Source organism: Crinia signifera, chromosome 1 (genome assembly GCF_055691185.1).
Source record: "Crinia signifera chromosome 1, ASM5569118v1, whole genome shotgun sequence".
Taxonomy (NCBI): Eukaryota; Metazoa; Chordata; class Amphibia; order Anura; family Myobatrachidae; genus Crinia; species Crinia signifera.
Window position 1 is genome coordinate 449,227,376 of NC_139217.1, and position 25,458 is coordinate 449,252,833.

The 25,458-nt window shown below is 46.5% G+C and overlaps 1 protein-coding gene across 2 annotated transcripts in view; it reads left to right on the forward strand.

Moving 5' to 3' along the window:
- Nucleotides 1-25,458, forward strand: part of FYB1 (FYN binding protein 1) — a 136,252-nt gene that overhangs the window by 98,546 nt on the left and 12,248 nt on the right. The window contains exons 4-16 of one of the 2 annotated variants that reach the window (XM_083154439.1): nucleotides 630-673; nucleotides 3,525-3,544; nucleotides 6,978-7,024; nucleotides 8,728-8,851; nucleotides 9,034-9,190; nucleotides 10,222-10,360; nucleotides 12,245-12,267; nucleotides 13,345-13,411; nucleotides 16,243-16,383; nucleotides 19,759-19,778; nucleotides 20,650-20,710; nucleotides 22,446-22,548; nucleotides 23,510-23,672. In XM_083154439.1, the coding sequence (XP_083010565.1) occupies nucleotides 630-673; nucleotides 3,525-3,544; nucleotides 6,978-7,024; nucleotides 8,728-8,851; nucleotides 9,034-9,190; nucleotides 10,222-10,360; nucleotides 12,245-12,267; nucleotides 13,345-13,411; nucleotides 16,243-16,383; nucleotides 19,759-19,778; nucleotides 20,650-20,710; nucleotides 22,446-22,548; nucleotides 23,510-23,672 (1,109 nt within the window). The remainder of the gene's footprint in view (nucleotides 1-629; nucleotides 674-3,524; nucleotides 3,545-6,977; nucleotides 7,025-8,727; nucleotides 8,852-9,033; nucleotides 9,191-10,221; nucleotides 10,361-12,244; nucleotides 12,268-13,344; nucleotides 13,412-16,242; nucleotides 16,384-19,758; nucleotides 19,779-20,649; nucleotides 20,711-22,445; nucleotides 22,549-23,509; nucleotides 23,673-25,458) is intronic. The other variant, XM_083154450.1, reaches the window with a different exon arrangement.

The following is a 25,458-nucleotide window of genomic DNA, read 5'->3' on the forward strand; positions in this document are numbered from 1 at the left end:
AATACTTGTGTCCCTATATTCTATGCATATATGCAGGGACAGCTCTACAATTAGGCAGCTCCGCAGCTGCTTATGTAACCCTTATTCTAGGGGGGGACCCCTCAGTCTGACTATTACATAATTAACTATTACTTTGAGAGAGGCATCCTTGTTGAATTTGATGCAGACGTAAGGTGTTGAACTTCTAAGACGCCATCTGCACATTTTCACCCCAAGTTCTTCAAACTTGGCAATGGTGTGTGGGTGGCAGGTCCTGGTGGCAGCAGCAAGCTGAAGTTTTGCCTAGAGAGCTCAAACACCTTGCATTGGCACTGTTTATATGTACCAGTAAACCATGACTCTGTATTATGTATTAAAAATGTTCCACTGTAAACTTACCTTTGTATTTTGCTGTCATTTTCTTCTATCTGTATTGCAAGATTAATTAAACAGTGTATAAACTAAGTTTAATTGTATTTTCTGTATATTCCATAATGATGGCAAATGAATCTAAAATAATAAATGGATAAATCAGTCATTACTGTATAATACATGATACAGTGTGTTATGGTTGGTATTGAATGATATAATAGTAATTAGTATATTCAGAAAAACAAATTAAAACTCAGTTATTCTTTATTAATTCACAGAAATCTAATAGAAGATGAGAATTATGATGACATTGAAATTGATGGTATGTACAGTGAGATTTACTGAATACATCTTATAGTAAATGCAATATATTTCTGATACATTGTAATATATACAGTATATATCTATCATTATTGAGAAATAAATGATAATCTGGATTTGGAATTAAATTATACCCAGGGCTATAGGCTAACACCAGTGGTGGCAGCCAATTTGTGGAATGATCACGTCCTGGAATGCATCATTTAAGTTTACAGGACTCTGCAAAGGGATTCGGTATGAAATCCCGGCGATCCGAATCCCGGCGGTCAAAATCCCGACGGCGGAATCCCGGCCGCCGAAATCCCAACAAGGGGGGACGTGGATCGCCCCCCCCTTGCGGGCTCGCTGCGCTCAGCACACTAATTTATTCTCCCTCTATGGGTGTCGTGGACATCGACAGAGGGAGAAAGTGTTGGGATTTCGGCGGTCGGGATTCCGGCGTCGGGATTTTGACCGCCGGGATTCCGACCGCCGGGAAATGGACCGCATCTCCTGCAAAGGTCTATATTTCCCTATCCTGCTTATGCTGGAGGCAGAGCCATCTTAACAGCATTGTAGGCCCTGGGCAAATCACTGCACTAGAGCCACTACCCACCCATTCATAGGAACTAATTTTAAAAAATTGTGTGACCCTGGGCAGCTACCCAATGTGCCTGTACGTTAAGATGGCCCCAACTAGAGATACCTAAAGGCTCACTTACGATTTGGCACTCGATGTGCCATTTTTATATGCAATGAATCACATGCAATATATTGCATGTAAAAAAACCTCAGATGAGCTGACTGCGGCAGGAGGCGGGCAGCGGGATCTGGCCATCAATGACCAATGTGGTCCGTACAGCAATGCAGAGCATGTAGCAGCAGATACCGGGTGGTGAGGCGGGAAGCGGCTGCTGAATAAAAAAAAAAAATTTCAAAGACGGGCCAGACGGTTATTGGCTGAGAGAATTCTCAAAAAAAATATTTTGTTATTTTATTCAGCAGCTGCTTCCCACCCTGCCGCCCGGCAAATATGGCTATCAGCTCCCCGCCGCTCGGACCCCGCTGCCCTGACCCTGCTGCCTGGACCCTGTCGCTGCACATAGGTGTGTGCCAGCGGTACTTCACCGCTGGCACACACCGACGGATTGGACGCAACATATTATGGGTGCTAAAAAGCACCCACAATGTGCCACTGATGGGTCCAATCCAATAGATTTTATGTGCAGCCCGTCCGCCCTCCCAACTCTGATCCCATGCGCACGGGACTGCTCATCGGCTCGGAGGGGATATCAAACATCCAATTTGGGCCGATTTCTCTGCCGGATCGGTCGGAATCAGGCAAAATCGGCCCAAATTGGATAAGTGTATGGGCACCTAAGAAAATCAATTAGCATGCTGTTATCAGCAGTAATTCTCTGGCAAAGAATGTCTTCAGCAGAACCTATGGCAAGCCCTATCACCACTCTAATGTATAGTCCGCATAGGGCCATCAGCGATATTGCTACTTCTGAGTAAACTGAAAGCCAGCACCTGAGTGTGTATCGGATCAGAGCGTAAAGGGTTCAGACTCTCGTATGTACTAAGCAATAAACTTCAAATAATAAACACCAGAAATTACATTATGTCATCACATTCCCATACACCATGAAACCTTACAATCATAGGCGAATCTAGGGGGTGGTCCGGGGGTGCACCATTTTGTAGCTGAGGGATGGGGCTTTCCAACGAGCCCAGCCCCGTGTCTCTAGCCCCCTGGGAACCAGAGATACAGCCAGGCAAAGCTGGAACGTTTTCCCTATAGGATAACATGGGACCCGCTAATTCCGACCCCCACCCAGTTCAACGGCTGCCAGTTCCCCCTTCGGCATCACTGAAGCTCGAGGTTGATCTCAGTCGAACCCAAATCCCTGGGCCTTCAATCTGTGGCTGGATCCATATGGGTTAATTGGTTCCAGGGATTTTGAGGTTAACCTTTTTTTTTTTCATTTCTTAAATGTAATTTAATGACTGTTTATGTTCTTTGAGGGCAGATTTCTCTGGAACCAAACAGCCCAGTTTCACGGGACCAAAATCATTCGAAGCCAACTCAAAAGTTCTTCAATATGATACTGGTCTCATTTATGTGTAATGGGTATTACGGAGTTTGCTAAAATGTGTAATGGGCATTACTGTGTACGGTCTAAAGTGTAATACCACACCCCTTTTTGTGATGCCAGGGCCTCCTTCCCATGAGGCCATACCCCTTTTTGCCGCGCGGCTATGCCGCGCAAAGGTCCCCCTACTATCGTGGTCTAGATCTGGGACCACCCATTACCATAATTCTAGATTCGCCTATGCTTACAATATACTATTTTTCACTTCAGCCGGTTTCCTGTACTTAATCGATACATCCAGGTTCCAATATTGCACATAGGCCCTTATTCAGATCTGATCGCAGCACAAATTTGTTCTCAAAATGAGCAAAACCATGTGCACTGCAGGTGGGGCAAATGTAACATGTGCACAGAGAGTTAAATTTTGGTGGGGTGTGTTGAAACTGAAATCTAAATTGCAGTGTAAAAATAATGCAGCCAGTATTTACCCTGCACAGAAACAAAATAACTCACACAAATCTAACTCTCTCTATACATGTTACATCTGCCCCACCTGCAGTGCACATGGTTTTGCCCATTTTTAGATAAAATTTGTACTGCGATCATATCTGAATAAGGGCCATAGTTTGCTTTGACGCTGCACTATGGAGAGGATAGCAAATGTTGTATACAAGGAAAAATAACAAATAAGGAGCACACTGCAGCAAGTTCTATACAATTACACATCTTTATATCAAATTAATTGTGCAACTTTTGTTTTAAATTTATTTTTTTCAGGATCCACGGCTAATGATATAGTAAGTATATTTCTCTCTCTAATATAAAATTACTTTTGGCAAGATGTACCAAGCCAAATTTGTTCTCAAAATGGGCAAAACATGTGCACTGCAGGTGGGGCAGATGTGAAATGTGCAGAGAGTTGGGTGAGTTATTTTGTTTCTGTGCAGGGTAAATACTGTCTGCTTTATTTTACAATGCAATTTAGACTTCAGTGTCAACACACCCCACCCAAATGTAACTCTGAATTAGGGTCATGGTTTGGGAACATTATTAATGTAGTCTAAATTGGTCTACGTGAAAACAGTGACAAGTACAAATTATCACAGAGCAGCAGTCATTATTATCCAAAGTTCATTAGGGACCAACGTATAAAATAATAAGGGCACATAAATTGAAGCACAAAATATTACTCATTACAAAGGTATAAATATATTAATCTTCTTGGTAATATATTCTAAATCATTTTAAAAAAATATTTAAATATTTTGTGTAAAGAAAATGCCTGAAGAAGTCTAGCTCCTCCCCTAGTAGTGGCAGTAACTCCCTTTTCTATAATCCCCCACCCAGTGACATAGGGCCAGATGAACTAAGCTTCAAAAGTGATAAAATGGACAGTGATAAACACAGACTTGCCTACCCTCCCGGAATTGCCAGGAGGCTCCCGAAAATTGTCTCCCCCTCCCGGCCCCCAGGGAAGGTGGGTAATCCTCCTGCATTGGCCAGGCAGCCCCCTCACCTCCATTCCATGCTGCACAAAATTAACGGTTTTCGTGAGTCCACAGCGAGGGGTGGGGCTAAAATGACACAAATCGCGTCATCTCGTGCTATTGTAGCTCTTCCCCCAATTCGTGGACCCGCAAATTACATTGATTGACTGCCATGGGGCGGGGGTTGATGACTTCTGCCGGCCTCGAATTCCTTAGATGCTACTATCAGGTCTCCTCTCCGGGCTTCTCCTGGAGAGGAGAAAACAAAAGTAGGCAAGTATGGATAAACATAGGGGGAGGGGCCCTAAATAAATGGATAAACAACCAGCCAATCAGCTCCTACATGTTATGTCACAGGCTGTTTTTAAAAAATGTCAGGCAGGAGCAGATTGGCTGGTTGTTTATCACTCTCCATTTGATCACTTTTGAAGCTTAGTGCATCTGGCACATTAACTCCTTTGTGACATTACACTTAAATGTAACTGCTGGTGTTCACATTCTTCTACATCACTGCTGGGGGGACTTGAGAAGGAAGAAGTCTATTGTGCACTTGTGCAGAAATGATTATCCCTAGAAAATGCCTGTGGTTGGAGCACTGCAGTCACATGGGATGATTGGGGTCGCATTCAGTGGCATCTCCAGTGGTGGGGCAGCAATTCAGTCCAAAAATTCAAATAGAGGAGCCGCAGCTACTGCCAGTGAGTCCTGGCCAGTGATGTACGGCAGGGATTGAGGTGGCAGTTGGTGTGGTTCCCACATTTGAATTCTGGAATGCGCTGCAGCTCCACGTCGGCAACTGTGACTGGTCGCATCCCATGCAACTGTATTGGGTAAGTAAGTAATTAGGGAGCATCATTGATTTTTTAAAAATAGTGATCACATTGCAGCATTATTAGGGTGAATAATAAGATTCGGAAGGGAACAACAAGACTGAAATAATAAATAAAAAATAATAGGCGGATGAGTAAATTAGTTTGCCATAAGGATTGTTCAGAGTGGGAGTTATAGCAATCATCTGAAAGGCGAGCAGGTGTTGTAGTATGTTGACCAAGGACTCCGGTTTTGTTGAACGATGTAGAGGAGTTATTGATGATGACAGTCGTGCATTTTATGCAGTCAGTGAGTGCGTTTAGTATAAGTATAGACGGCACTGAGCGAGGCAGGTGGCAGCAGAGTTCGTTTCATGGTGAAAACCAGATGGCACATTAAGAATATGGACTTGAAGAATTGCTAGATGCACATCAATGCCAAGTAAGAAACCAGAAAGTTTTGAGCATTCCTGCCAAAAATGTGGCGACCGGCAATCCTGCCAGCAATGTAGTTGTATCCTCTCTAGTCTTATTTGTATAGAATACCATCTGCATTATGGGTTGATTCTAATTCATTCAGATGGGGCGAGGACAGGGGTCGCAGGGCCCATCGTTTTATGAGCTTTCCCATGAAAACACTGCTTGTTCCCATGGTTCATGTGCGGGACGATGTGTGCCGGGGGCAAGCTGCTGATGTCACAGGAAGTCAGTAGCCTGCCCCGTCTTTCTCCCGGTGCTCGCAAATAAGTCAGTTCCCACTAACTTTTATTTACGAAGCCAGGAGAAATCATTCATTGGTCGGATGCTTTTTGAATTTTTTAGTTGGAAACGCATCGCATGTACTCCTAATCGCACCTTATTTCTATAAGGCTTGCGATGCGATCTAGTACAAAATGCACACCGCACATATCGCACCCTGTCTGGGCCAGGTTTGATTTTGAGATGTAAGCAAGACCGATGTTTTCGCAGTTGAGCGATTATTGGTGGTCCGCACATGTGTCTAAGGTGCGCTGCACATGTGCCTCCGCGGTCTTGTGGTGGTGATCACAGGGAGTATTTATCTGCTAAGTGATTGACAGTCAGGGACCGTTTAGGGGTGGTAATGGGGAGCGGCAGCATAAACGCAGACGTGTCATGAATGTGTATGGCTGCCAAGAGGGGGGGGAGCGGGTACTAATTACCCGGGCTTGCTAAAGGTGCCCGGCGGGGCCCTGATCTGACCCAGCCCCCTCTGTCCCTCCCTCAGCAGCAGCAGCAGCACACACCTACAGCACATGCTGTAGGTGTGTGCTGCTGCTGCTGTTGAGGGGAGGGAGACAATACCAACAATCCCCCTCGACTTTAGACTGTTTTTTTGAACCCCCTAAACATTTTATGGGTGTGGCCTAATTGCCGGGAAGTGGCCACAACTCCCGTGATTAGGCCACACCCCAAAATTTTACCGGGTCACGGCACAACTCTCTTTTACTGCGATATTTGCATATTTTTGCACAGCAATTGCATACATCTCTAGATCAGGCCACAGTTCAAGCTTGAGGCACCATTTTCCTCTATTTATCCCAAAATCAGGTTCCCATACCAGTTCAGAGGGGCCATGGTCATTCAGCCTTATTAACTTCTTACTGCGGTTTATGATGTACTCTAGAGAAAATGTTTCTAGAGAAGAGATTTCATCACTAGTAAAACCTGGGGATGTGACAGAAACATTCCCACATAGACAGAAACACAGAGAGCAGGTGATACAGACAGTGACACAACGTAGGACAAGAGTGACAGAAACACAAAAAAACACAGAAACATCACAAAGCTGCATGACAAAGACTGACAAGAACATATACACTGGGTCACTCCAGCACAGAGATTGGCGTGGTAGGCACTTACATAGAATATGGCACGAGGATATAGATCTGAGCAATTCTTGTTTTTTTCCATAGAGTGAAGAAAGTGAAGAGGAATGCTATGAAGGGATTGACGAGCAAAGGTATGATCTCATCTTATACGGCATCAGCACCCTATAGATGGTGCAATAAAAAAAAGCCACCTGCTGTGAGGGTGTGGCTGTGCAGGCTGCAAGACACTCTGGGTAGCTGGACAAGCTGTGGGACACTCCCGGTGGCTGTACAGGGTGCAGGATACTCCAGGTGGCTGCACAGGCTGCAGGATACTCTGGGTGGCTATGCAAGCTGCACGACACTTCCAGTGGCTGTAGCGGCTGCAGGACACTCCCGTGGCTGTAGCTGCTGCAGGATACTCCAGGTGGCTGTAGAGGCTGCAGGACACTCCCGGTAGGTGTAGAGGCTGCAGGACACTCCCGGTGGCTGTAGCGGCTGCAGGATACTCCCGGTGGCTATACAGGCTGCAGGATGCTCCAGGTGGCTGTAGCAGATGCAGGACGCTCCCAGTGGCTGTAGCGGCTGCGGGACACTCCTGGTGGCTGTACAGGCTGCCAGACCCTCCAGGTGGCTGTAGCGGCTGCAGGACACTCCTGGTGGCTGTAGCGGCTGCAGGACACTCCCGGTGGTTTTACAGGCTGCCGGACCCTCCAGGTGGCTGTAGCAGCTGCAGGACACTCCCGGTGTGGCTGCAGGACACTCCCAGTGGCTGTACAGGCTGCCAGACCCTCCAGGTGGCTGTAGCAGCTGCAGGACACTCCCGGTGTGGCTGCAGGACACTCCCAGTGGCTGTACAGGCTGCAGGATGCTCCAGGTGGCTGTAGCGTCTACAGGACATTCCTGGTGGCTGTACAGGCTGCAGGATGCTCCAGGTGGCTGTAGCGGCTGCAGGACACTCCCGATGGCTGTACAGGCTGCAGGATGCTCCAGGTGGCTGTAGCCGCTGCAGGACATTCCTGGTGGCTGTACAGGCTGCAGGATGCTCCTGGTTGCTGTAGCGGCTGCAGAATGCTCCAGGTGGCTGTAGCTGCTGCAGGACATTCCTGGTGGCTGTACAGGCTGCAGGATACTCCAGGTGGCTGTAGCGGTTGCAGGATACTCCAGGTGGCTGTAGCGGCTGCAGGACACTCCCGATGGCTGTACAGGCTGCAGGATGCTCCAGGAGCCTGTAGCGGCTGCAGGTTGCACTGGGTGGCAGTGTGGAGCAATGAAACTGGCTGCAGGGTATAAATAACACTATAAAATGTGTACTAAGGGCCTGATTCACTGCCGCTCACTAAGTAGCGGTTGTTTGCTGCTTATTGAGCGGCTTAACGCCGCCATTCTGAATGCTCACCCCCCGTCGCTGAATCCCCTCGGTACCATGCGGCTGAATGATTTCTCTCCCCATTGGAAATAACAGTCAGTCTTTACTGACTTTCTATTTCCGACTGTGTCTGCCGAAGAGGGGGCGGGCGCTGACATCATGTGAAGTCAGCTGCCTGATTGACCCACCTACGTTCCCAGGGGAACGCTCAGCGGGGAGCCGTTCACCTGCTGCCGCCCCCTGCGCGACCCCGGCCCTCCCTCCCCGTAACTCATCAAAGCTGTTCTCTGCCAGGGTTTGCACATGCACAGAAATGCACATGCGCAAACCCCGACCATCAGTGCAGGGGCCGTACTCGGATCACAACGATCCTGAATCAGCCCCTTACTCTGCATCAGCTTCGCTAACTTTAACTACCTGCTATAACTTAAGGTAAAAGTATTTGTGTCTTTCCCCCTTGCTGACTGCAATACAATTTCTGTACAGTGCTCAGGACAGGAGAGAACAAGAGGAAAAGAAGGAGAAGAAGAGGAAGAAAGTGTTGGAGCAAGCGAAGAAAGAGCAAAAGGAGAGAGAGAAAAAGGAGCAGGAGATGAGGAAACGATTCAAAGTAATGACAATGCCAGCACTTACAGAGCCGCAGGCAGGGCTGCCATTAGAAATTGCGGGGCCCGGGACAGTTTTACCCATAGCACCCCCCTGATGGCGGCCCTGGCTGCAGTATTGCCTCTGTTTGTATGCCGGAACAGAGTAAATGATCTCTCTTCTCTATATCTTACTTTTGGTCTGTAGTTACCGGAAAAGGTTGAGGTTCTGCACCAGGCCCACGCTTGCATGGATTATAAAGGGGGTAAAAATGAACTCTCTTTTAAAAATGGAGAACAGATAGAAGTCATCCGCATTACAGACAACCCTGAAGGGAAGTGGTTGGGCAGAATGAAAGGAATTTGTGAGTATTGTAATCTTATCAGCTCCTTCAGACTTCTTTTCTAATACCGATGATTTTTTTAATTCTGTGTATGTGCCCAAATTCAGACCTGATCGCATGGCCACAAATTGGCAGTGGCCAACATTTATCAGCCGCCCCACTAGAGTGAAAGGCCGCCTTTCTGTGTGTATGGATGTGGACGGCTACAAATCTATTTGCAGCTAAGCAAATATGTCTAAACCCCATCGTAATTGGTGCGGGGGGGGGGGGGGGGGGACGACAACTCCAAGAGCTGGGCGGGGGATGCAGACTTTAAAAAAAAAACCATACAATTGAATAGAAGGCACTGATTGGCTGAGAGAGCTCTCTCAGCCAATCAGTGGCTGCACATACATTTGTATGGGTTTTATTAATTCTCTTCACAGGACTGTCCCTTTTTTTGGGTTGGTTCCACACACAGCATCTATTCAATGCAGAAGGAGGATTGGGGCAGGGCCTGCAGCTCTCACATCACTGGCCATGCCCCCAACAGTGGGAAATATGGGGGGTGGCCTTGCGTGAGCTCCACGGGTGTAGGCCACATCCCCTGATCGGGAGGGCCATGCCTCCTAATTTTGAGCGCTTGCCTTTGGTGCACACCTGTGTCTCGCCTTCCCTGCCACCAATGTTGGGAGGTATGCAATATAATTCATATTTACCTACTCTACCAGCATTTGCGGGGGACTCCTGATATTTCTGGTAGTCCCCTGCACCGCTGGAAGAGTGGGTAATCCTCTGACATCCCTCCCACTAGGCAAGGGAGATAATGCCAGGAATCATGGGTCAATTTGGAGGGGGCGGGCAAAAATGCTGAGAATTGTCATTGTTTTAGCCCCACCCCTTACTTGAGTACACACGATTCATGGAATTTGCAAGCTTGGGGCATGACCTACATGTTCTTCTCCTCTCCTGGCCGTTTTGAAACACTTATGAAACTTTAAAGGGTTTCAAAGGCCGCAGCTGTTTCGTAACAGCAAGTACCGGCGAACTCAAAATGTGCATTATTTTCCCAGATGGCTATATAAAGACAACAATGGTAAAAATTGACTACGATTCGCTTAAAAGGAAACAATCCATAATGCACCGGCCTATAAAACCAGAAAATGACCAAGAGATATATGATGATGTCGGAGAACAAGATTCTATCAGCAGGTAAAAGCCACCACGCTGTACAGTATATTTACAGAAATTCTATAATATAACCACATCATTGGAACAAATAACTTTGGGGCTAATTAAGAGCACTTTGTTACGGGCCAAATTCGTCCCTGTAACCGATGTTTGGGGATTGCAGATGTGCAAACGCCGGAGCCAATGGCTTTGGTTTCACACTAGTGGGCATTCGCTCCAGGAGGGGAGGGGACGGGGTGGGTAGGGGAGGAAGCAGGGGAACACCCATCCAGAACCAGTGATGCTGCAATGGAAGATGCAAACTATGGTCTCAGCATGCCTTGAAAATGGGGCCGGCATGTCCCTGTTTTCAAAAATCACCACCCTTTGGGGGGCACTGGGTCTCACGATGCAGGACCCGATCTGCACATGGGTGAAATCGGGCCAAATCAGAGATGCTTGACATGTGATTGGTTCCGATTGGTTCCGATGCGTGTTCCCGCGCGCATCGAATCGGATCCTATTGATCTTATGCGCAGCACAAAAGATTAATCGGAATCGGACTATCAGCGGCACATCGCGGGCGCCATGTATCGCATACAATTTTTTTTTAACTCCCCCAGCAGCTCCCTGGGAGTTCTTGTACATGCAATAAATCACATGCTAGGAAGCTGCTTGGAAAATTCATGGGAAATCAGGGTGGAAATCCTACCCGGGGTGGGAGGGTTCCAGAAATCAGGTCCCCCTCCCGGCCCCCTGGAAGGGTAAGCAAGCCTCCCGCATTCCTACCCATCACATCAGCCCCACCCTACAGCTACCTCCACTGCCAGTAAAATACCGGCATTCACGGCTCTCCAGGAAGGGGGCGGGGCTAAATATGAAAATTGCACCATGTAGCCCCTCCCCCTCCCCTGAGAGCCACGAATCACGGCATTTACCGTGATTGAACAGGGCTTAAAGACGTCAAGCTCTGCCCCCCACTCCCAGGAAGTGCTGCAGAGAGTCTCCTCTCTGGGCTTCTCCCAGAGAGGAGACTCAAAAAGTAGGCAAGTATGGACAAGTTGGGCCTTAACACTTCTTTAGTTATACATAAAAGTTCAATACACTTAAAACAAAAGAGATTGCATGAAAATATAACTAAAATGAGATACAGGTAAAGAATGAATGTAGAAGACAGAAGTCAATTATTACTACTCAGCTCTTTACGGAAGCAAAAGAAAAGGAAGCAGAAAACAGAAGCGAGTAGTTTGGAAACAGAACAGTCTGCAGCATCATAGTTATGTAAGCAGGTATAGAGATTAGGACAGTACAATGGGCCTCACAGCCGCTGCGTGACGCAGGAGACACTCGGCGGCTGCTTGCAGTTTGGTGAAATTGGGACACGCGCCAGCGTCATCCATCCGCCTGCGTTCGCTGGGGCCCGCATGGGTTTGAAACATGACAGGCATTTTTTTTCAATACGTCAGAGTGTGTGGGACTCCCAGGCAGTGAGGCCGGGCCTGGAGCGCGGTCGGATGGGATGTTACACACATCTGATTTGGGACGATTTATAGGGATCGGGTGAAATCGGGCCAAATCTTATTAGTGTATGGGGGGGCCTTAAGTCACAGTTTTCTTATTGTTTATGTACTCTGTAACTGGGCGCTGTGGATCCCTTGTGGTGCTTTATAAATTGAGGACAATAATAACATGATATAAAACTAGCATTGTTGCATGTGCAATGGGCTCACTTCGGATAATGAATAGGCCCTAAAAGCTCAAATCCCATAACAATTGGGTACAGTCAGCATTACGATAAACGATTCAATCAAATTTAGCACTGCATGCTATGTATTTGTACACATTCACACTAGCACACACACACACACACATATTACATAACACATATATTGTATAAAAACATAATCTGTGTATTTTTTATTTCAGTCACAGCGCTGGTGGGGGATCATGTAAGTATAACATTTCTTAATCGCTACTCTCTGTTTCTACTTAGAAATTTCCGATTTAAGGACTGAGGTGGGGGTGGTGGCAGTCAGCTGCAAATACTGGGGCTGTCTTTTCATGCTGTAGGGTCTTACCTGCCGACTTTTGCAAACTCCTCTCCGGGAGAAGCCCGGGGAGGAGTGAAAGGGGGGCGGGAAGAGGTTTCTTTTGGGGGGCGGGGCTAGGCTGACCTCACCAAGCCCCGCCCCCATGACAGACAGCCGCATCAATTTTTGGATCCTTGGATAGGGGGTGGGGCTAAAATGACGCGAATTGCATAATTTTAGCCCCGCCCCCTCCCCGGGGACCCACAAAATTTGTAGTTTTATACTGCGGGAAGGGGGGAGCAGGGGCTGTGGGGAAAATGCGGGAGACTACGCCCCCTTCCCGGGGGCCGGGAAGGGGACCCAATTTGCGGCACCCTCCCGGCCATTCCGGGAGGGTAGGCAAGTATGTGTAGGGTGCTTGGCTACACCATCATGGCTGCCAGACGTACATGGTCCATCGGACTTCAAGTCAGCTCATTCTGGGACCCGGTATGCAGTCGTTAGATCTACAGTGTATAGATCGACAGTCAAGCGGTCAAAACTATTGGTTAACAGTGAAAAGGTCAACATGGTCAAAGGTCGACATGGTCAAAATGTCGACATGGATAGGTTCTACATGAAAATGGTTGACATGGGATTTTCAAAGAAAGAAAAAAACTTTTTCATACTTTACCATCCACATGGGCATAGGGTTAGATTATAATAGAGCGCAGCAAAGCACCGTGCCCAAAGCATGGCCAGCGCAGCGCGTCATGCGAGGGGACGCGTTACACTTATACAGTGTCTGTGCCGACCTATGTCAACCTAGACACCAAAAGAAAAGAAAAACCCATGTTTTCCATGTCCATGACCTTTTCCATGTCAATATTTTGACCGTGTCGACATTTTGACTGTTGACCTTTTTATCCTGTCAACCAATATTAGTCAGTGCAGGGAATTGGGATGGTGACGTCTTTCTTCACCTTTGAATGAATTGTTTGCGCTACATTTCCACAGATTTTCCTCCTGCGCCCGAACACAGTGAGGACATTTATGATGGAATTGATGACAGCCCCCTAGACAGGTACTTATGGTTCTACCACACTACATACAAATACATGGTCCTGCGCCTTAGACAGGTTTTGGGTGTGATTCACTTTCACGTCGGCTCGGTAATCAGTGCACATTCGCTGCTTACCGAGTGGTTAGACGCCGCCTGCCGGGCGAACGAACTTACTCCTCCCCCTTCCCTGAGTGAACGGCTTCATTTGCATATGAATAGCTGTGTACCCTAACACATCCATAGGCATGCAAGTGCACAGGGGCAAAATCATTCGATGGTCGGCGACCATCGGATGATCGTTCCACCCGTTTGCAAATAAAAGTCAGTCTAGGCTGATTTTTATATATGAGCGGCGCCTGGACGAAGATGGGGCAGGCAGCTTACGTCCTATGGTGTCAGCCGCCCGTCGTGAGCAGGCTTTGGCATGCCTGTGTTCACATGGGGACACGCAGCGTTTTTCCGGACATACCCACCGTTTTTGTGGGAATGCTCAGGAAACGCTGAGCGTCACTATGCTCCAGCCTCCTGACCGCACCCTCCGTCCGCACCCATGTGTGCAAACACCTCGGCATTCGCAATGCGGGTCTGCACATGCTTATTTTCGCTGATCCGCATGAGCAGATCTGCAACATCAATCCCCGGATCGAATTCGACCCTTGACGAGTCGATGCCATTTGTACATTGCTGTATGCTAAGAGATGACCAATACAGCTATAGCAATCTATTCATGAACATTCTTTTTTTATGTGAACAATTTGGTTGTGTTTGAATAAATGTACTGCCTCGCCCCGGGCGACAATATTTCTATTGTAGTTTCCACCTTGTATTCGGTGATATGTTGTACCCACAGCCTTTGCATACGAAAGTGTATTTTGCATACAGCGATTTACATTTATAGGTTTGTTATTTTAGCCCTTTGAGTGCCAACATCGCTGTGAGAGGTGTTCAAAATATCCGCTAAAACTGCCAGCGTCGTTCGTATTTGTTATATAAATTCAAATAGAATATGTTGGGTAAAAAAAGATTATATTTCCTATATAAGGTAAACATTGCAGATCATTATGAGAAATATGGATATTTCTATGTCTCGGCAAATCCAATTTATTGGTGATATGGGGCTTCTCTCCCTTTTTTTCCCCCTCTGAGTAAAGGTATCCATATTAAGGGAGGTATTCAATCACGGGTCACAACTGTCGGGATGTCACGACCGGCAGGACATCCCGAAATGTCATGACCCTCGGCCCGCTCGACTGATATTCGCCAGGTTTAATTCGATGTCCCACCTGACGAATGATGAAAAGGGGCGTGGCCCGCGAGAAACGGTCGTGATCTTGACAATCCACAGCCGTTCTCAGCAAAACGGGCCCGACTGCTTTCAAACTCAGTTCCATTCTGCCGAGATCCCTGTTCAATGCTGTCGGAAAATAGCACCCTCCCCCTTTATGGCCATCTTGTGAAATAAAAGTCAGTTTTTACTGACTGTTGTTTCGGAAGGGGAAAAAGTAATTTGTAGTTTGGCGACCATTGAATGCTTTCTTTCCCCTTAGGCCCGCATGTGTTCTCGTACACATCCCCTTACATGCTAGCGAGGGGATGCTGGGGGCAGGAGTTTTTAGGGGTGGCGACCGGTACAGCGAATATATGCTACCTATTGAGTGCGTCTGAATCAAGCCCTTCATTTCTTGCTTTTATTGTACCTGCTTCCAAAGTCACGTACTAGGTATCTCCAAACTTTTAAGAAAAGGGGGCAGAGCTGTGTGGCAACCCCAATCACTGTGGGGGTGTGGCCAGAACTTTCTGAGATGCTGGGCTTCACTTACAGCTGTGTGGCAGAAAGCATGGTGGCTTAGTCACCACATAGACCATATGAGTTTAGGTGTATTTGGACGCACCTGTATCTGTATAGCCAGGGGTTAAATTGGGGAAGAACGAGGTGAAAGGGGGAGCTCAGTTCCACCTCCACCACAGTTCTGCACAGTTATTTTAACAGAAAAGCCTGTCCCAGCGGCTTCCTTTTCTGACAAGGTGCATGTGGTACAGATATGTGTAGAAAAGGGCACTTACTGTGGAAATTTTTTGTAAAGGTTACGACTGCTGTGGGCATTACATGTATAAGCAATACTACCATGCTATTATGTGTAAGCGAAACCACTGTGTGGAATACATGTATAAGGGGTACTACTGTGTAGCATACCTTGAATAAGGATCCCTACTGTGTGTCATAACATAAATAAAGGGCACTACTTTGTGCTGTATTGTGAATTAGAGTCACTACGTGCAATGTAATGTGAATATGATTGTGCTACTGTGTGGTATAATGGGAATCAGGGGTGCTATTGTAAAACCACTGTCCCTTTTCTAAATATGGGAGGTAGGGCACAAATTTAGTAGTTTGCAGTGGGTGCCAAAATCCCTGGCAGTGGTCCGGCCTCCGTCTAATGGAGGGGGGAGGGGTTTAAATGGCAGGGGAAATGAGTACCGCCAGGAACACTTTAAGCCCTATGTATAGCAAAAAATAGGGTATTTACAAAAATGCTAATTTGTAGCATGCGGTCACTGCACATTAGCACTAATGTGTGCTACTCCCCTGGCCCTGCATTGGGGGTTACCCACTGCACATCTCACAGAGGGGTCTATCCTATTTGCCCAGTGGACAGCATGACAGGGACAACCTCTGACATAAGGACCTGTGGGCACTACACAACCGGCAACCATTGTAGATATGCTGGTGGGATGGAGGCAGAGAACTAGCGAACTGCTGTATTTTATCTCATTAAGAGTGTCTTTATTTTTGCCATATTTCCTACAATCTTTGTTTGTGAACTGAACGGTATATTCTACACACTGCAAAGCTCTGTACCACAGGAGGACGAAAAGAGCGGCAGCTCTTGGACCTGGGGTCTGTTTAAGAAGCTAAAAGGGAGTGAACAGAAAAAGAAAAGTGTGCAGGAGAAAACAGAGAAGGAAGACAGTGAAGAAAATGAAGCTGTTTTGTAAGATTCTAGAACCTTTTAATCCAGAGCACGTCTGCTAACATCAACCGAGCGCTACTAATTCACTGGCATAATGTTCTACCAGTTACCAATCAGTACAATCCAACCTGCCATTAATCATTCGCTTTCCTATCAAAGATTTACTTCAACTGATCAATTTGATTGTATGATAAATACTTGCAAACAAACTAACATAACAATAGCAATGCGGCGCCCAGATGGGGAAACGGCACCTGCCACAGATGATGCGTCCAATGGTGCGTGTAAAGAAGATGCACCGAGACGGATTCGCAAGATGGTGCAAACGGCGCCGCAATCTTATCAATGCGGTGTATACAGTACAGCCGCCAGACCTGCACCAAATAACTGCGAGAACCCCCTCTTCCTCATCTAGGGATCAGGTTCCAGGCTGTGTACTTTAATTAGACATTATAATTATGGTTCCTTGCTGTACAGGTCTATTGGTGTATTCTCTACAGTGCATTAAGCCATACCTCCCAACATTGAAATGCTGTCCAAAAAGAGGGCTTGATATCTGCCGAAGTGGGCGTGGTCTCATGGGGATGCCACGCCCCCAAGCCACTACCCCATTATCCGTCACTATGGGGACCTGGCCAGCACTTTGTAATCTGCTGGCCATTCCTCCAGGCCCTCTGTTTCAAATAATAGCATCTATTCTATACTGGGCAGAACAGCAGCAGGCAGGGGGGACTTCCAACTGCCCCCCCATCATGGGACACTGCCAGCCCCGGGTGGGAGGGACACAGGACAGACCCAAAAAATGGGAATGTCCTGCAAAAATTGGGACCTTTGGGAGCAGTGGCAGCTCCTGCCTTTAGACTTAAGGGGGGCTGAAATTTCCAGGGTACTGCTCGTTGCAAACAGTCATTAATTATTTGCAGGTTATTAGTTTGATTTGATCTGTACCAGTGTTTGTGTACAATTACTGTAAATAAATGGTGTACTCGTATGCACACAAACACAGTTACAGAGCAAAATACACACTTTTAATAACTTTAATATTAATTAAAGTACACAAAATGATACTCTTAATAAAGATCTACACACAAATATTATTAAAATAAAATAAACTTCCATGCACCTCTCTGGTGCAATGCATGCCTTCCTTCAGCTGCATCTCACTGAGTGACCCACTGAAGTCTGGGCATCCTCACTGCAGAGAATTGCTTCTGGGCTGCACAGACAGCAGCCCATAGAAGCACTGTACCTCTGGTGATTTGCACAGAATGGCTTCCTGTTGGAAGCTATTGCTGTCATCGCCACATGTACTGGCAGACCAAGTGGGGGAGGAGTTTCCAGCTCTGTGTATGATGAGCAGTAGCAGCTTCCAATAGGAATCTACTACATGCTGCTCACAGGGTTGGGCTGTTTCTGTGTCTGCCCTGCTGCTTCATGGAGCCTGGTGAGAGGAGGTTACCAGCATGTCAGAGACACAAGCAGCCAGCACCAGAGCTCCAGAGGTAGGGGAGGGTGCCCGCAGGGGGAAGCACCGGAGCTATGGTGCTGCCTGTCTGTGTCTGGTGTTGTGATTTTAACTGGAGGGGCTGCAGTCCTGCAGCCCTATAGCAGGAGCCGCCACTGGTTGGGAGGTATGTTAATCTACTACATTATCATGCATGGACTAGCAGTATTTACCATATACTGTATATTTATAAAAGGGCCCAGCTCATGCACTCTGTAATAGTTAACCAAATCTCTATGATGACTTAACCACACCCCATCCGGAGAGTGGCCACTCCCCCAGACATGGGCCCCTTGCACTGCCGTCCCCTTTGATGCCTCAGTCTAACCCGAGTCTGTAATCAGGTGTACTAACCTCTGCATCTATATGTGATCAGTAATCTCAATCAACTTCATATGATCAATTTTCTAAATCACGTTTCTGTTTTCCTGAATCGTTCCGCAATGACGCTACTGTATTTTTTACATTGATTATTTTCAATTCTGTTGTATTAGTCCTATTACTGTTCTATTATTTAAGTGTTGTCACTTCTGTGCAATAATCAAATACCCACATAAAATATCCACATGGATCAAAGAAGGGGAAGGGATTGCAGATCTGAATAGAAGTGGGTTAAGGTATCACTGCGCAGTAGCAGATTGTTGTAAATTACACAATGTACACCTAACAGGGTGCAGGAAAATGGGCACGAAAATCAAGTAAATCATGTATTGCTGAGGCCAGATTCAGGGGCTGCTGGGGAGTTACAGTAATCCCCGCCCCTCCCCCCTTCCCCAGGACCCTGCATCCAAGATTGACAGCAGACTATGAGACTTTTTGCAGACTGAGATGGGCATATCCTGTCTATGACATTTCCCCCCAAAATACAGAATGTTCTAGTTTACTTTATGTCATACACTACGTATAATATCTCTATGATACCACTATGTTCTAGTGATGGGCAACATTGTCATGAATATTGGTGCAGCCAAAAACCATGATAACCAGTGTCAGAGGAGGGGCTGCAGTACAGTTCGAAATTCAAAAAAGGGGAGCCGCATCAACTGCCAGTGAGTCCCGGCCGGTGATGTACGGCAGCGGATGTGGCTCCACTATTTGAATTTTGGACTGTGCTGTAGTCTTCCAGGGGAGATGACCCTTGAAACCACTTTCTCCTAGGCTTCCTTCTAGATGGCAGTAGCTTGTCTGGGGAGTAGGTGGGCACCTCCTTTACCAAGGAGATGCGCTGGTGCTACACCAAGGCATTTTGAGGTGCTTTTCTGATGCATCTTTACAAAGTGTAGGAAATCAGAACACTTTCAGTATTCTATCATCATCATCAATGGTGGATATTGTACCCTGATTATGGGATATGCAAAGATAGACACTGGAAATTCAAAAATGTTAAATCTGTTGCTCTAGAACAGGCTCCGTAATCTACACACCCATCCAGTGCAGAATTTACATATGAATAGCGCTGGTAGGCATCGCCGAGCCAACGATGGCAAACACAAGGGAAAGATTTGTGTCTGAAATCAGACCCTTTGGGTGATATTCAATTGTTTTTCACCAGCATTTCAGATGGCTATCCCCGGAGGTGGTGAGCCAAAATGTGTGAATATGTAGCTAAACCTGACCATAATGCGCAAAAAAAAATTTTTTTATTTAATATAATTTTATATAATCACCCTCTCATTTTAGATGGGAGATAACAATTGAATACCATCCTTTATGCCTTGAAAATTGTTTGGTTTGTATAAATACTGTATATTTCAGTAAAATTTTCACGAATGATCAGTGAATATAATAATTATCAAAAAAAAAAAACGAAACATTTATGATGTTGAAAACATTGCTGAGAAAAACTTCCATCTACAATTAATAACCATAAAAAATTGTTTTACATTTTCCAGGTCACATTCATCTGCATATGGTAAGTGGACTGTGCAATATGTAAACTCATTAATATTTAAGTACCCCTACAGTACCCAAGCTTTCTGGCTGCTTAATATTCAAACTAGTGTGGAGCAACAATGCATACAGTATACAAGTCAAGCCTAAAACCACTGCAAGTAACATGACATAGGGGGAGATGTATCAAACCTTAGAGAGAGAGTTAAAGTTGAGGCATTGTCCTAAGCCAATCCTTAATAAATGGTAACAACAGACAGACTTGGAGGTAGGAGGGCCCTGCTGCAAGCTTACAATCTATAGGGACATAGGGGGGGAACACAAGGACAGGCACCAGTAATAGCATAGCAGTCCCACCAAGATACAAGTCCAGAAGGGAATCTATATAATACATAGGTGCCTCTGAGGGTTATGCATGTAGAACTTAAATATGATAGATGTGCCTGAAGAGGTGCATTTTTAGGGAACGCTTCAAAGTTTGGAGGTTAGTGGACAGTCTTAGTATTTTATATTGAATAAGGTAAATTACAGGCAGCCAATGGAGGGACTGGCAGAGCGGATCAGCAGACGATGAGCGCCTTGCTAGGAAGATCAGCCTAGCAGCAGCATTTAGAATGGATTGCAGTGGCGAGAGTCTGTTTTTGGGAAGACCAGTTAGGAGACTACTGCAATAATCAATGCGGGATATAATGAGTGCATGGATAAGAGATTTAGTAGTGTCATGTGTGAGATACGGTCGTATTGCTACTATGAGGAGGAAACTGCTACACTTTAATGGCTAATTAATATGTGTAATTGTTAAGCAGTACGGGTTTAGAACCATTTTATGCCCATATATTGTGTTCCACATTTTATTTAAAAATAACTACTGTTGGTCATTTGTATTTGCGCAGACAGCGAGGTTTACGATGATGTGGAATCAAGTGACTTCCCGCCTCCTCCAGCAGAACTCAAGTAAGGAATATTACAGAACCTTTATTTATGATTAACGACCAAGTTTACCAAGCTAATGCCATTAATAGTGACAGAAGTAAGGCCAGGGCCGGCACCACCACTAGGCAGCTTTAGGCATTTGCCTGGGGTTCCGGCCACTGGAGGGCGGTACAGCGTTCTAAAGAAAGCACTGGTGCCCGGCGCGTGAGGAGCAGGGAAAGGTAAGGTCTCCCGAGTCCCTCACACTTCCAGCACCCACGGAGCAGCCGTGTGTATGGCCACCTTTACATAACAGACAATTCAACAGATATTTCAGACTCCTTGAATCACTGACTGAGATTAGAAAAGTCATCAGACTGATGGTCAGCAACATGGAGTCACGACCCCATGCTGAGAAGGTTTGAGAACCGCTGGACTAGTGCATTGCAATAACTGGGGTGGTGCTGCTGGTGCTGCTGCACATAGAGCACAAGCCCTGTGGGCGGAACTGGCCTTCAAGATCTGTATGTGCCCACTGCCCAGCATCCAATGCAATGTATAATAGAAGCAGTGTGTCTGGCTCCTTTTATGCCAGGCGCACCTCCACCTAAAATATATTACAGTGAGCAGTGCTGCAGCCTGTCCTGCGTGCTCCCGCCCTGGCTCCCCTGGGGATTATTAAAGACCATAATATAAATGAGAGAGAGAGCGGCATAGGGGGGATATCAGTTTTATTTGGTGGGCAAGAGGGTTTGCACCGATGCTCTTTCTTGCGCAGGGCACCAGGATATTTACTTACGGCACGGAATTAGTGTAAAATAAATCTAGCTGAACAATAGGAAAGCAAATGCACCAAATTTGAGAGAGAACTAAAGTACCAATCAGCTTCTAACGTTCATGGTACAGGTTGTGTTTGAAAAATGACAGTTAAGAGCTCAGCTGATTGGTATGCACCCAGTCCCAACACAAACGCTGTCTGAATATATTAAATGTCGTACAGTGTGTACAAGCAATATGTCCATGAACGACGTTGTTGACAAACATACTGCGTCGGCTGTGTAGCACCGTGCTGTGTGTACAGGTGATCTGCCGACCACCTGTACACTAACTGCAGGAGCAGACGGTGTTGACATTGAAGCTAGGGGCCAAATGTAAAAATTGATCTGCTGATCTAGCTTTAGGTGCGGAAGGGGGCTGTTATAAATACCCTCTGTGTTTAGGGTACAGAAACATAATTTTTATTATATATATATTTATATGGGAGGGCAGCACAATGAGAAGTAGGCAGTGATACCCCTTTTGCATCTGTAAGCCGGGTCGCACCCGGGATTTTGTACCCGGCTACAACCTGGGTGCGACCCGGCTTGCAAACCCATTCACACTAGAGTCCCCACCCAGCATAATGCCTTGCGGGTGACGTCATCAGGAGGTGGGGTTGGGTGGCGCTGGGAAATGAAAGCATCTCCCAGCGCTGGCTTTTACACTGTAGTGAAAGGGACCCTGGTCGCATCGTCCCCGGTTACCAGTTTACACTACACAGTGACCCAGGTTGAACCCGTGTTCAACCCTGGTCACTACATGGGTAGGAATGCCGGGTCTCACGACCTGGGTTATTTCTACAGGGAGCGTTTCCATTTCCACCTGCCTAAAATCCCAGGTTTTGCACGCTCCCGATATTTATACTAGTGGGAAAGGGGTATGAGTCTGCCATTGATCTCATTTATACACTTATGGGATGGCTACAACTGATAATATTCTTTGCATCTATTATTTGTAGCTCAACATTTAACACAAATTCCTCCACTCTTGGGAAGTCGCCAGATTATAAATTACTGAAGAAACTTGAGAAAGAGGAGAAAGAATTTAGGAAAAAGTTCAAGGTAAATGTAATCATGGACACCGTATTCCAGATGAGATCGTACCAATGACCTATACAGTGGCATTATTACTTCTTTCTTTCTACTGCTGATACCTCTCCCTATGCAACCAAGCATCTGACTTGCCTTCCTCATTGCTTTGTTACATTGCCTACCTGCCTTTAGGTCACCAGAAATAGTGACACCTACTGTAGATCCAGTGGTGACGCCAGTTCAAAACTCAAATAGGGAAGCCGCCAACTGCCAGCAAGTCCGTTTGGAATGGCAGTTGCTCTGCCTACCCTATTTGAATTTGGAACTCCTCCTCTGGAGCCTCTCCTGTCCTCTGGATCCCTTTCGTCCTCAGTAGTTTGCATTATAATGCAATTGATACCATAATTAGCTTGTTGAGACCCAAGTGCATGATTGGACATTTGTTGGCATTAAACTGTAGCTGCCACGTTCCATCCCGGACCTGTAAATTTGAGGACCAACTCTCAATCTGAACGGTGGAGAGACCCAAAAATGTTACCGGATGGTATTTAGCAAGGGAACCGTAAGACAAGACCATGTGCCAACGGTATGATTCAGCTGATAAACACAGATATAAAAATGCCAGTAGTAATTGTTCCTTATTCTGTCTCTGCCATTACTGCCTGAGAGCTGGGCACTATATCCTGTCTCTGCCATTACTGCCTGAGAGCTGGGCACTATATATTGTCTCTGCCATTACTGCCTGAGAGCTGGGCACTATATATTGTCTCTGCCATTACTGCCCGAGTGCTGGGCACTATATATTGTAAAGCAAAGAAGATTGTTTAACAATTGAAATGATTTTCTGTGATCAGAAATACCGCAATGTGTATAAATTACTTTCTAGAAAAAAAAATTTTTTTAATTAACCACACTAGCCTCTTGCAAAAAATGCAGATACGTCTTGGAGTTTAGTTTGTTATATTAATCTATAATATGTTTCATCCCATAGTACACTGGTGAAATTAGAACACTTTCATCAGTTCAGGTGATGCACAACCTGGCCACAAAGAAGTGGGGCTCAAAGGACTTAGTGCTAAAGGCCGGAGAGACGCTGGATGTAATACAACACACAAACAATGCTACACTGCTGTGTAGAAACAATGAGGGGAAATGTAAGTACAAGTGTGTGTGTGTGTGTGTGTGTGTGCGGTTCATCTGTGTTACTAAAATAATTGTTAGTTTTGTGCAGTGTTTCCTGTGTGCCAGTACACACCTCAAGCTGCCTGGTACTCACCTCCAGCTGCCTGGTACACACCTCAAGCTGCCTGGTACTCACCTCAAGCTGCCTGGTACTCACCTCTAGCTACCTGGTACTCACCTCAAGCTACCTGGTACTCACCTCAAGCTACCTGGTACACACCTTCAGCTGCCTGGTACGCACCTCCAGCTGCCTGGTACACACCTCCAGCTGCCTGGTACTCACCTCCAGCTGCCTGGTACTCACCTCCAGCTGCCTGGTACTCACCTCTAGCTGTCTGGTACTCACCTCTAGCTGTCTGGTACTCACCTATAGCTGCCTGGTACTCACCTCTCGCTGCCTAGTACTCACCTCTAGCTGCCTGGTACTCACCTCTAGCTGTCTGGTACTCACCTCTAGCTGCCTGGTACTCACCTCTAGCTGCCTGGTACTCACCTATAGCTGCCTGGTACTCACCTCTAGCTGCCTGGTACTCACCTCTAGCTGTCTGGTACTCACCTCTAGCTGCCTGGTACTCACCTCTAGCTGCCTGGTACTCACCTCTAGCTGTCTGGTACTCACCTCTATCTGCCTGGTACTCACCTCTATCTGCCTGGTACTCACCTCTATCTGCCTGGTACTCACCTCTAGCTGCCTGGTACTCACCTCTAGCTACCTGGTACTCACCTAAATCTGCCTGGTACTCACCTCCAGCTGCCTGGTACTCACCTCCAGCTGCCTGGTACTCACCTCCAGCTGCTTGGTACTCACCTCAGGCTGTCTGGTACTCACCTGAAGTTGCCTGGTACTCATCTAAAACTGCCTAGTACTCAAATAAAGCTGCTAGTTGATATGAGAATTATAGCTGCTTTCCTGATGACAACTACTAGAAAAACTGATGGATGGGGCCAGTGCGACCACATACTGTAGATACATATGGGCCATATATTTCCATGCAGGCAATGTGGAAAACGTGCACAGTGGGTGGGTTGTGTGGAAAACGTGCATGCAACTTTGATTCCACCCCACTGACTTTGGAAACAAGCTGGTGCAAATGAAACGCATGTAACTATGCCAATACAGATGTGCCCACATACACCTGTGTTCACAGTGCCATGAGCCTCTGTCTGTAAGTATATGTCTTAGGGAGCATGGAGCACAGGAGCTGGCATTAGTTGTGCGGAAGTAAGTTGCAAATCAGGCAGTGGGTCTGAGTCAGAACAAAAGCTGATGTTTGCGGAACTTAATGATGTTGTTGTACAGTGCATGCAACTCAGTCGCACAGCGCACATACAGTGATTGATTAGCGATGGTGGCGAGGATTTAGCCACAAATTGAGTAACAGGTATTTGTCGGAGGTAACAGTCAGGGCCGACGACAGGGTGGAACAATTTTCAGAGGGTTTTAGATTCTGTAAGCATTGCTGCGGCAGTGCATTGGTTTATAAAGGTGCTGGCCAAACCCCCCACCTGGATTCTTGGAAGGGAACTTAGTTGGACCCCCCTCCAGTAATTCCCTGAGACTGGTCACTGGTCCGGCTGTTTGTGCTAATGAGTTTAGTGATTTCACTCGACACACTGAACCACACAAAGCGCATACTGTATACAGCACTTGGATAATAGCACAATAATCGTCATGATAATTACATTTAAACAGGGAAAACATATATAGGTCAGGGAGCCCAAACAGGGACTGCTCTAATATTGTCAAATTATAGTTTT